Genomic DNA, 12,939 nt, shown 5'->3' on the forward strand with positions numbered 1-12,939 from the left:
GCAGCGCAAAATAAAAGCTATGAGCAAATCGTCCATAAGACCAACCAATGAGCTAAGTAAAACAATGCAGACATACCTGACACAGCCAAAACCTGACCCGGAAGTGACACAGACTGGAGTGCAAAGGAGGAAGCAGGGGGAGAGTCGCTGCTTAAATACTTTCCCCCCCGTTCAATGATTGGTCAGCAGCAATGCTCCGTTATGTGAAGCAGCACACTGCTTAGAGAAATAAATCTATTTCTATGCTGCTACAGTTACAATAGTTAAAATTTACACAAGTACAAGTAAAAGTAGAGGTTCACACTACAAATTTAAAGTGCACTTCTATAACAGATCCTGCTAGACTCTGTTACTAGCAGAGTAAGCTGAGGAATTGACACAGCATTATTGCTACGTTCTAGTTTACAAGTAGCTTAAATAGCATTGTGGACAGGTACATGACAATGAGTAAATAATCAGACAGGAATTGGTTAAAGATTAATGCTTTATTTGGATTTTCAACTGATAGGAGTGCATGTGTATGTATGTGTGTGTGTGTAGGTCCTGCAGGCGATCAGCTGTTCAGCCTGGTTGCTGGTTGTTGCGGCACCTTAAAGAGATAGAACATAAATTATTAGCTCAAATTGAGGATTCTGTGGCTTAGTTAATTTATGTAGGATGACAAATAATTGTCAGGACTAAAATATGGGTAAATGCGGTGATGAATGCGCTGATCACTTACCTGTGCCTCTCTGTCTCCACTCCCAGGCTGGTGCGCAAGTAAACGAGTCCCTGGGGCAACAATCAACTGCTTTATAGTTCCGGCAGGTTTCAATCTGGCAGATTGGTACAGGGGTGGGAATTAAATGAACTTACTTCTTTTCTAGCTTCTTTGGGTTTGATAAATCTAATTAAATAATTGTTTTCATGTAAATATTTTCCTGAGTACTTGTATATATTTATGGATCTTGGGTTTTACTAATGTTGTTTAATGTTTGATTTTAAATAGCATCCCTGCATGTGGTAGCACCCAAGGGGGAGGATTATGTTAGGGCACTCATTCTTCCATGGAGGGTTAGTCTGTCTGGGGTTTGCTGTCAAAAAAGATCACTAATATGATTCTGCACTGTGGAAACTCAAAATAAATGCCCATTTTCCTGGGTTTGCTCCACTTCCTGCCTCTGCCTCCTTCAATGATCTGACTGCTCTAAGGTCCATTCTACAACTTCTGAAAGCGTTAAATATTCCACAGAATGACAGAACTGCAGTAACTTCCAAAAATCTGTAGTAAGGTTGGTTTCCTCTGCTTATAACAAAGCAGAGTCAACATCATCACAAGGCAATGCAGCCTATAGTCCCAGGAGCTCTAACTCCGAGGATAACCACTCATGGTGCAAATGTGTTTCACATTAAAAACAACAACAATCTACTAGAAACATGAGCAGGTAACAGGTAAAGTCATATCATAACTAAAGACATACAAAACACATCTAAACACTCTGCCCGAGGGCATGATGGTGAACTCATCCCCCCAGATTTGAAATCGCACTGAGCTGAACTTAGACCAGTTATATCTTTGCAGAATTAAACTAACACTGGCGGATTGACTCTGTAAAATACTCTAACACTGAAAACCATTTCAATCAAATTGAGTTAAAATAATCTCTGAATTGTGTAGACACCTTTGAACCCTGTGGGACCGCCGGTGCTCCCAATGCATTCCTATTTTTAACTGTGGGTAGAATCGCAACCAAATGAGATAGAGCAGTAATTCTTTTTGCACATTAAATCAAAGGAGTATCACGAACCCATCACCTATTCAATTCAGAGTGCTGTTTCCTTCCAGAAATATCCCTCCTTCTTTTGCAGAAATTTTGTAAAGACGAGGCTTGCAAAGCAGATGGATTCGCCTGTTTACAGTGTTTCTTGCTGGTGAATCCATCTTGCGATGCTGCCGTCTGAACCGTTTGGGCCCTCAGCGAAGAGGGGCAGTGCTTTAGGGTGCGGCAGAGTCATGACGCGTGTTAGCGGCAACAAGAGGCCAGTGCAGATATGGTGGAAGACATTAGCGTGGGTGCTGCCAGAGGGTGAGTTTTATCAGAACTTGACGACATTTCTTTGTTAAAAGAAGAACAAAGAACAGCACTAAGTTATTTTCTTAAAAAAAAAAAAATTGTGTTCTGACATGTCTACAGTCACCATGGTTCGCGTTACGGATTTCTCTATGGATTTACTCCTTGGTAGCGGGTACGTCATGTGTTTTGTTGCTCTGATTGGCCCGTAAAGATGTGACAGGCAGAACGTCCATCCAATCACCCTCTGAGTTTTTTTCAAAGCCTCTGCCCTTTCCCAAACGCTGTGTATGAGAGGTTTTTTCAGGTCAGGTTAAGTAAAGAGCGCACACATCAAAAACAATATACTATAATATATTCCAACTGCTGCCTTCCACAGCACTTCCTACTTTACGTGTGTGTGAGTATGTATGATGGCGTTTGTCTTCATGAACCTATCGCGTTTTTTATTTGCAGGTCATGAGTCGCACTTTTTATTGTTTCAACATGGTCTACTGCAAATATGAATGCTTGAAGGTTTCTGGCACACTTAGAGATTTGATTGCACCACTGTAAATAGTGAATTTTTTATACACATGCTGTTTTTTTGCAAACTTAGCACAATTTCATTTTATCTTTGTTTTTGCCTTCTATGGTAGGTCATAAAGGGTTAACTCTGAGTTATCAACATTTCAGTTTTGGGATGTGATGTGGATTCATTGTCAGAAAGTCCAAGAGTATCGTTCTCAAATTAAAGAACAGCTAATCTAATAAAACTAAGTAGAAGTAAAAGTACTGATTTATTTTAAATGTATTCAAAAAAGAACAAGTACCCCCCAAAAAACTACTTAATTGCAGTAATGTAAGTGATAAGTGACTTACCACGCCTGCTGGTAGGTGTAATATTTAAGGTAAGCTAAGGTAAGTCTGAATTGAAACTACCTCAGCTGGTGCAACACCTTAAATGTTTGTATAGTGTAAACTTTGTAGTAAGTAAGGTCTTTCGTTTATACTGGGCTATGTTGGAAGTCATAGCTGGCACTCAAAGGTCTCTGCGGGGTCGCTCAAGTTCATCTGTAAAAAGCAATCTTGATTGGAGGCTAATGACCTCAGAGACTGTCGTCTCTGTTTGAAGAAACATGAAATCATCCTGCTTGTGTAACAATCCTCATTCAAGGTTCCAAAATAGAAACAAGGTAGGAGTTCTTGTGTCCAGGCTTTTTGATGTGCTGTAATGCTTCTGACCATTTAAAACAATTACACTAATTATGTGGCGTACGGACCTGCTGCCTGCATGCTTTTTCTGCAGCCTGTCTGTTCAGAGCCTAAACTATCTCCTGACCCAGATGGCTCTAGATTTGAGTTTCACTTTTGGTTGGACGAGCATTAAGTTTAAATCAAAGTCAACCTTCAGGAAGAGTATTAATTGCCCCAAAACACTTATTGGAAGCACTCCTGTCCTGAATGAAATCCCTCATTCTTCTGCCTGTCCCTGATGTAATCTTGAACTTGTACCCCTCTTTCCCCAGCATGTCTGTGTTTAAAAGACTGAAAATGAAAACACAGTCCACATGTTTTAAGATTGAAAGTCAGTTTATTGCTGTACTTCAATATTTCAGGCTGACTTCAGCTCAAGATGGCCTAGTCATTGTCGTTATCTCGTTTCTCGCAGTACTCTGTGACAAAACGACAAACAAAATGCAAAGAATTTAGTTCTATCTGAAATCACACATCATGATTATATAATTTGATCAGATAGGTTGGAGTGTTATTCACCACTTTTGGGGTCGAGGATGAAGTCGGGGTCTCCTGTGAAACCCAGACATTTTGCCTGCTTCAGGGCATGCACATAGTCTGAGTGATTGATGTGGTTTGCTTTGGCTGGAAACAGAAATATTATGAATTTAAAATGATGTTCCAGTCTGGATTCCACAGAGGCTGTTTTCTCACTGACTTGTTGAACCTACCCATCAAGTAGAAAGCACGATAGTATTTGACCTCTGGGATGGCTTGAGGGTCTGGATTGTCTCCACTGTTGACTGTAATGTCGTTGTTTCTTGCGTTAACAAGGTAGAGCAGACAGTTTTGACAGGTTGGCAGAGAGTGGTGTGTGCAGGTGAAGTTGGACTCTGAAGAGAGAGAGGAATAAAAAATCCTTACAATCTGAAACAAGACATTTCCTGGTCAAATTTCCAGTGAGTCTTCCAACCTGAATGTACTCCAGTGTTGGAAGAGATCTGACCCTGGCTCAGAGCAGAAAAGTTTGAACATTCAGACTGATCTACACTTACATTCATGTTTTGAAAAGTGAACTGATTTAACTTTGCTTACACACAACACTGGCCCTCACTGGTTGTTGATGATGGCTGCATCACAGCGAACACAATTTGCACAAGACCAGACTAAAAACATACGTGTCATAACGCTAAGACTGAATATAGACTTCTTTAAAACTGCTCGATTCTTATGACCAGCTTATAATTTCAAGCAAGACATTTGGGATTTTACGTTAACTTTGGAATTTTGTTTACAACTTTGAAATAGCACCAGAAGTTGTTAGCTGTAAGGCATATGACGAAACAGCCTGCCATTGGTTGTCATAACCCATGTGACATCTGCTTTGGGAAATCAAGATGGTGGCTAATGCTAAGCTAGCAAAAGAAATGATCAAAAATATATTGATTGGAATTACTAGTATGGATTTAATTTTGAAATGCCCTGGAAAGTCACCAAAGTTCCAAACTCACCAGAAAAGCTACAGTAAGAGCCATGAAAGCAAGGAAAGCATCATTAGAAAAAAAAGGGCTTTCACAACTGCGTTTATCTGCTGATCCATTTCAAGATCTCTGTCCATTATAACCCCCAGATATTTGGCAGAGGGTTTTAAAATGAACTTCAAAAAGGACAGAACAATACTCAGGCTTGTACAGCCTCCCTAGGGTGAAAAAAAAAAAGAAAAAACAAAACAAACAAACAAACAAAAAAAAAAACGACTTCTGTCCTATGCTCATTAAGATTCAGGAAGTTAAAAGCCATCCAGGCTTCAGTACCTCTAAGACACTCTATGAGTGGGCACAGGGGGTTAGAAGCTCTGATTTTCAGGGGTTAATACATGTGTACTATCAGCAAAAAAAAACAAAGAAAAACAAAGAACGAATTGTCATATTTTTTCAAAATGGACCCCAGGGGGAACATAGACAACGTTTAAGGAATTGGACCAAGTATGGAGTAGTCCGATACCAGAGACTTATGTTTTAGAATCGATTCTCATACAAAAATATAGATATTTTAATAAATGTGGACAAATGTGTAGTTTGCCATTAACAGAAATACAGTGGAAAGTAAAAAACTCTATTGCAAACTTGTTGTAATGATTCCCAGTTAGTAGGAACTACTTCTTCTTCCGCCTGTCAGTCAAATGTGTAATACAGCTGTATAAGAGCGTCACTGGTCACAACGTGCTGCTGCTCGCTAAAACGCAGTCATGTGGGGACATATTTCAGCTCCATAAACAGCAACGACGCGGCACGTGATGTATGTGAGAAGACAGTTAAGTATTAAGATAGTTAAACATCTGAGAATCAACCATAAACAGAATATGATGAGGCGATCTAGAGAGCAGGAGAGGAGAGAGACAGGTGCTGCTAGGGCGAGACAGACGTCACTCTCAGAGTCCTGGTGCTGCAGGCAGAAACTGTCCAGGTACAGAAAGAACAGAAAGAATAAGGAGCTGTTGGAGATGTGTAGTGATATACAGGTGGAGGTGAGGGAGAGACCACTCCACTCTGAGGGATAGAGGGTAATTTCTCCTTTCCCTAAGATGGTTGTCTATTCTAATGGCTAAAAGAAATAAGGGCCTCTAACGAGCAAAGGTTCATCTCTGGAGGCTATCTCATCCTTAAGCTCTTCTGATAAACTTCTCAAAAATACCCCTTTAAGCTCGTTCTCCCCCCACCCGCTCTCAGAAGCTGCTATACGAAAATCAATGGAGAAAGCTGTGGCTGACTGTGAACCCTGGGAAAGGGCAAATAAACGCTTAGCTGCCTCCTCTTCCTGGACGGGGTGATCAAAAATTCTGCACAATTCACTGGAAAAACTAGAATAAGAATTTAACACGGGAGATCCCTGCTCCCACACAGCAGTGGCCTAGGAAGCGGCCTTATCATGAAGCAGGTTGATCACAAAGGCAATTCTGGCTTTGTCTGTGGGATAACTGATAGGCAGTTGTTCAAAAACTAGAGCACATCTCAATAAAAACCCACTAGCTCGATCTATCTCCCCACTAAATAGCTCAGGAAGGGGTACATGAGGTTCTTGAACCTGGTGGGGGGATGGGGAAGGAGAGGTAGGAGCAGGAGGTTGAGTACTCATGGGGGTCCTGTCCAGGGAGATAGTGCGAGGGAGTGGAGGCATTGAGTTGCTCTGTGAGGCTGTGACTTGTGAGCTGAGGGTCTGCAGTGTCTTGGTGATGGCTTTGAGCATGCTTTCGTGTTGTCCCAGGCGGAGTCCTTGATGAGTGATTACGGTCTTTAGAGGGTCCTGATCTGCTGGGTCCACGATGACGTGTGGAGTGAGGGTTGAACCCAAAAGCAGACGAAGGAGAAGTTTTGACAATTTTAGTGCGGGGGATGACGCTGGTGCAGGGAGGGGGAATCCATGAATCCAAAACAGTGAATAAAGTCTTCAGTGAGAGTGTGCTGGGTTAGGGGGTGATGAGAGGCAGGAGTGAGGCACTGGAAAAAAGGAAGGAGAGGCACGGTAGCCACAATATCAGAAAAAGGTTCACAAAAGGTTACTCAGAAAATCACGAGTGAGGCAACTTAGGAATTGAGCCAATGTACCACTGTGGGAGGACGATAATACATTGGCACAGGCGACAGCGTCTGCAGCCTTCTTCAGGAGAAGCTTGATTGGAGATGCGCAGCAGGTGTGCCACACAGAGCCCGCGCTGCGGAGGGAAGTGAGAGCGTCTCACAGCCACGAGTAAAGTTGCCTCTCAACACCAGCTCACCGGAACCGGAACTCACCAAAATAAAACTAAAGATGCAGCGATCACCACTCCCTCTCTTGCTTTAGCTGATCAAAATATCCATAAGAAACACTCCCAAATGTTGGAGCAGCTCCATTTGGTTACAATATTTATCTAGCATTGAAGTCTGTGTTTAATTCAGCAGGAGATGTTAATTAGCTCACTTAATAAGCCCAAGGCAATTATGATATGATGCGTTCATGGACAGTAGGATTACTCAATTGTAGCAGAATGTGAATAAAATGTTGAGATGTGTTTATGTGTGATGTCAACAACAAAGCAATTTAGTTTTTTGGCTAGAAAATTGGATAAATCCAGTTATCAGGACCAGAAATGTGTTTGCTATTTCTCCAGTATTAAAAATGTATGAGATGGAATCATGACCTTTTTAAGTTTTAAATCTAACTAACTAATCTTAAACAGCTTTTGTTAAAACAGACTGTTTTTTGTCTTTTTAGCCAAACAACAGAAAAGTATTTACAGGGGTATTGGACTTGGACTGAAAGGGAGCTTTAGATTGAATATTTGACTTATAGATTTGTTTTTCTTTGGTCACTTTGGTTCTTTTCTGTCCAATCAAACATAAAAATAATAAATATTTACTTTTTTTGGTGTAAAGCATGTGATTTCAAAAAGAATCAAATTTGAATACCTTGTGGAGAAAGTACCTTCTTTAATGTCTATTTGATAAAGTTTTAATGTTGATACAAACCTAAAGTGCCCCAGCGCTGCTAATTTGATTTATAGTGATTTTAAAAATCAAACTTGATAAAATGATTTGAAACAATAAAATGGTAGCATTTTTGTTTTTTTAACAAATCACAACAGTTCTGCAGTACTATTTAGGTCTTGATCATTGCAGTATGACATTATGATAACTACATGGAAGCATGGCGGGGCAGTGCTCCACACAAGAATTTATAATCTTGTAATATATAGTTTTAAAAGCAGCCATGAGATCAAAAGCACAAGAACTGCTGAATCCATAGAATGAATGAAAAACCTTTAAAAGTGCTCTTTCACCTTTCTTTAAGATTTTCGAGGAAGGGGAAACAAACACAATCGATACTCAAAGCATTTAGATTTACCACACTCTATGTTTGTTATCAGGCATATCCATCTTAAAAGGCTCCAATCTACAATGGTGTGGCAGAGAACAAGGCGGTAGCTACGGGCGGGGTTTAGTTGAAGTCAGAGCTGCTTGCAGTATGATAACATACAAGACTTAGAACACCAGGCTAATAGGTGATAGTTTTTTCTTTGGTCGCTCAGGCTAATTTCATTTTTCACGTCATAGCTTGTTTCTCTCCTGATATGAGAACTAACACTGACAGCTCTGGTATTCTACCCCATCAGGTGACTTACTGTCCACTAATGCAGTGTTGGAATGAAGAGTCATGGGGAAAGATCCGTACTTGCAGTATGTAGGACTGGAAAATAGAAAGGAGAAAATTAGAGTTTAGATAGCTCAAACAGAAAGATCACAAGTGTTCAATGTAAGATTATGAAGCCACTATCGACAGCTCATCTTGACCAACAAATGCAAAAATCAGACTGTTTTGATTTATCACATAGGACAGTGATACTTAACCCACGGCTCTTGAGCTGCACGTGCCCCTTTAGTGACAGTTGCGGCTCTTTTAAGGCTTACTTAAAAAAAAAAAAAAAACTTTAAAAACCTTTATGAAGGTAAACACTGTCATCAGTAAAGATTCATGGTAGGTCACATCAATAAATGTGCTTCCCACACAAAGAAGACAGGCTTTAACTTCCAAATTTAAACATTTATTATTTTAAATCTGTATATTATTACTATCAGATGCGCTCGACGGAGGAGCATGTGTAAGAGAAGAGAGCAGAGAAAGTCTGCAGGTGGTGCGTCTTCAGTAAGCTGATTCACTGAGGTCTGCTGTCTTATGTTCAAACTGAACATTCCCATTTCCTCGTTTTAACTTTTTCTCCTGCAACGCCTGCTTGTGCTCTCTCACACCCATATCTTATGACAATTATACCGATGCATGTCATCAAGTAGCCTATAACACACACGGATCACACGTGGAGATAACATAATATTTAATATCTAGTGAAAGTTGTTCAAACATGGGTGTTTTATTTGATCTTTAATGCACCAATGATCATAAGTACTGTCAAAAGAGCAAAAATACAAAACCAAAGCTCTAAAATGAGGCAGTGTGAAACGATGTGTCTGGAGAGCTGCAGGTGTGAGGCAGGGCTGGTTTTAGTCATTTGGAGGCCCCGGGCAAAGACCAAAATAAAGCCCCTCCCCCTTTAACTAAAGAATTAAAAATGAGCAGAAAAAAATTAGAAAGCATCTCTTTTAAGTTAATAAAACCACAGAACTACAGTAAAGGCCCCAATGTGAGATACTAATACCCAAATAGCCAACCATAATTAATCATTTTCTTTGAAAAGCATCCCATTGTTCAAACTCCGCACATTCTATCTTAAAAAATCTTTAGGCCAGGTGGAACTTTCATAACGCTGGTATTGGACCAAATACTGGTATCTCCAAAATGACCACTTTTCAGGGAATGAAATATTCATAGTTTTTACATATTTTGACATATTGGTTCTTCTGACACTATGCAGACATTTGCATCTCATTTAACCTCATAATTATCCACCAATCCACTGTTTTATTTCATTTCAACTACAGATTAACTGATCTATTATCTATCTTACATTCAGAGTTTGGATTGTGGCTCTCGCTAAAGTTTTTTTTAGACGATGCGGCTCTTTGGATATTTAATAAGGTTGAGTAACACTGACATAGGTAAACTGTTACAAAATGAAGAGCCTTTTTGTAGTGAAAAAAACAGCTCGATTCCACATCATTTAAAAGAGACAGATTTCCCGTCACAAAGAGTGAGACTGGACAGAAATCTGAGTTTAATGTGCCAAACTCTCTAAAACTGTACTGGACTAAACCAGACTGCTTTGTGGAAACGATGCATACTGGAGTGTTGTGACACCTCTCGTCCAGGTTTTATATGTACGCTTTTTAAATTCCTGCCTACTGCCATTTCTCTGCAAGTTTTGTTTTTCTTTTTCTTTACTTTCTCCATTTTTTGCCAGAATATTTCACTACTTTCTGGACACAAATGTAGCTAAAGAATTAGGAATGTTTGTATTTTTTCACTATGAACTCTTGGTATAGTCATAACTCCAAATATGGCCTTTTGGTAGAGTTTCTCTATGCTGAAATCACTTCTTGCCCCCCCCCGAGGGGATTTTTCAGCTGCTGTTTGATGCCAAAGGGCTTAAAAAGGCAGAGCCTTGCAAAGTATTTTGATGTTGTCTTTTAGGGGAACTTCCGTTTGCTCATGTTTCATGCAGATTATTGTTACTGGTGAGATTGTATGGGTGATACTTACTGCTTGATCCCAATGAGCTGTTTATATACTGGATGCGAAACAGATCCAGTTTTGATGTACTCAGTCCAATGGGTCTTAGTCGTCTTGAACAATACTTTATGTGGATTACTATCAATGAAGCCCATAATGAAGTTCCACCTTCCCAGTTGCTGCAGAAAAACATCAAGTTAGTGAAGTAGAAAGAAGCAAATGCTGGCAGTTAATGCAAGCAGGGCTGAGCTGGACTACTGCTTCATTGGCACTAAGTGGTGTGTTTTTAACATTAGCCCCTTTTGCTACCTTTTTCCATACCAGTCCACCTCTTGGAATTTTGCAGCACATCTTAAAACCATCGATTGATTATCTACACCTGATACTGGACAAGAGGGTACACCCTAGACTGGTCAGTCACAGTGATGATAAAACAAAGACCAGGTACCAGTTTCGGACAGTTTAGGGTCAGATATGTTTTTTTTGTTTGTGGGAGAAAGCTGATACGGTTGTTCATATCATTTAAAAGACAGGCTGCGCTGTGTGGGTCTGTCAGAACAGTCAGTCTGCTGGTTTGAAAATTATTTACTAAACTGAATGCAGAGTTGTGCAAGGACGGATTTACCTCTAAATATCTTCATGTTAAAATGGAGCGCCTCTGGACGCCATGTTGCTGTTATTTACACTGTATATCAAAAGTATCATGTTGTTCCCAATGCTAATGTTCATTTATATGCAGATGATGCTGTCATTTACTTCTCTGCTCCTGTGTTGCATCTCTGTGGCTTGCAGCAAACTTTTGATACTGTACAGGACTTTGCGTGAGTTCAAATTGGTTCTGAATCCTGACAAAACCAAACTCTTGATGTTATTAAACCAGTCTTCTGTTACTGGGTCTGAGGTTAATAAGACTGAGTCATTATGTCTTATACCTGCCTACATATACTTAAGTGAAAGTGCTGGGAGCTACAGTCTCAGTCACTAGATTTACTTCTGCTGTCTGTTCCCAAAGTGCCTCTGTAAACACAGCAGACTTGATGGATGCTTCTGTGGCCAGACTTTTAAATAATCTAAAATAAAAAGTCAATCTGGTCTAGTTAAATTACTTTTTAAATAGTTTCTCTTTTAAATGTATGGCTTTTTTAGCCCCTAAAAGTGAGATTGAGCCATATACCGCTGTCAGCCACAAGGGATGAAATTTTTTTTGTTTCTCCAGATTATAATTGCATTTCATTTTAATGGAAGAGGTTATTTTGTATTAAAGTTTTGTATTTTCAGGTAATTAATCTTAAGATAATTTTATGTTCAAGTTTTTAAAGAAAGAGATGGGTTTTGGAATAAAGATCATCAGTCTTGCAGCAAATAATTGAATCTAAATGAATTTCATTGTATTTTCAGTGCTTCCCCTACCAAGTAATTGTCATGTTGTTCTTTTAACAAATATGGAAATGATAGTCAAAAATATCATGAAAATGCATAGTTTTATGTAAAACAGAATCAAAATTTTCCGCCAGCCTTACATCCCGTAAGACTTTTTTCATGGGGCCCAGAATCCCTGGCGGTGCCCCTGTCATGGTTTTTTTGGTTTGCTGGTTTTATGTGATTGTCTGTTTTTAAAAAAGCCCTGCTATTAGATGTAGTATTCTATTCTATTCTATTCTATTCTATTCTATTCTAGTGGCCTGACTAACATTCTTGGTTTCTTAACATTGAGCTTTTGGTTCTTAGCTGTAGTTAATGTTGAAAAGAGAGACTAGAGCTATCCTAAAGACCAAGGTGAGATGCAGAGGAGCCTTACCGGTTCAAAAGTCGACAGAGGGGTGATCAGAGCTCTGCATTCTTCAACACTGGTAGCAGAGCTGCTCAGAAACAAGCCAAGGATCAGGAAAAGAGCGCTGAGCCCCAGATTCATGATGCTGCAGTGGTTTAGCTTCAGAGTCTGACAGGGAGAAAACAGCAGGCAGGTAGCTTTTCTCTCACAAAGCTGAATGACTGCTCCTCACAGAGCCACTCTGCTTTTATAGAAGTGGGGATGGCTTATACAGTTCCAAGTGATCAAGAAGTCAACGTGCTCTAACTGTTTACCCAAGTGCTTTTTTGGATCATGTTGGGCCATGTGACCGCTTGATCCACCCATCTCCCTCTTCAAGTGGAGATTCCAGGGGTTTCTATGTAAGATTTCTAGAAACTTGCTTGTGTAACAGATTTTTATGAACATTTTTTTTTTTGTTTGTTTGTTTTATGAATACTCTCACTTATATACATCAAACCCATGAGAAGCATGTAATAATCATCCAGCTAACTGTGCAGGGCAAACTCATGCTTGCTTACATGATTTTTTAGACTTTATCTGACCTTATTTCAGTTCATTTTCATGGCCTGAATCCAACTGTGGCCATTTATGCATTCAGTGCAGCTGATGGCTGCTATGTGGCGGATGGTTGACCTGGGGCAGGGGGCTGCTAGAGGCTTGTCTGGGGTGGTGGTGCATCTGTGTGCGGTGAGAACTAGGTTG

General features: G+C 39.9%; 1 protein-coding gene across 1 annotated transcript; it reads right to left on the bottom strand.

Moving 5' to 3' along the window:
* Positions 1-3,604: 3,604 nt before the first annotated feature.
* On the bottom strand, positions 3,605-12,448 carry LOC121524571. Its single transcript, XM_041810015.1, has 6 exons — positions 12,223-12,448; positions 10,455-10,603; positions 8,425-8,489; positions 3,998-4,159; positions 3,807-3,911; positions 3,605-3,706 (listed from the first exon to the last, which is right to left on the bottom strand). Exons 1-6 carry the CDS (start codon positions 12,334-12,336, stop codon positions 3,672-3,674), a joined length of 630 nt encoding a protein of 209 aa, XP_041665949.1. The 5' UTR covers positions 12,337-12,448; the 3' UTR covers positions 3,605-3,671.
* Between the last annotated feature and the right edge of the window lie 491 nt (positions 12,449-12,939).

Source organism: Cheilinus undulatus, linkage group 16 (assembly GCF_018320785.1).
Source record: "Cheilinus undulatus linkage group 16, ASM1832078v1, whole genome shotgun sequence".
Lineage (NCBI taxonomy): Eukaryota > Metazoa > Chordata > Actinopteri > Labriformes > Labridae > Cheilinus > Cheilinus undulatus.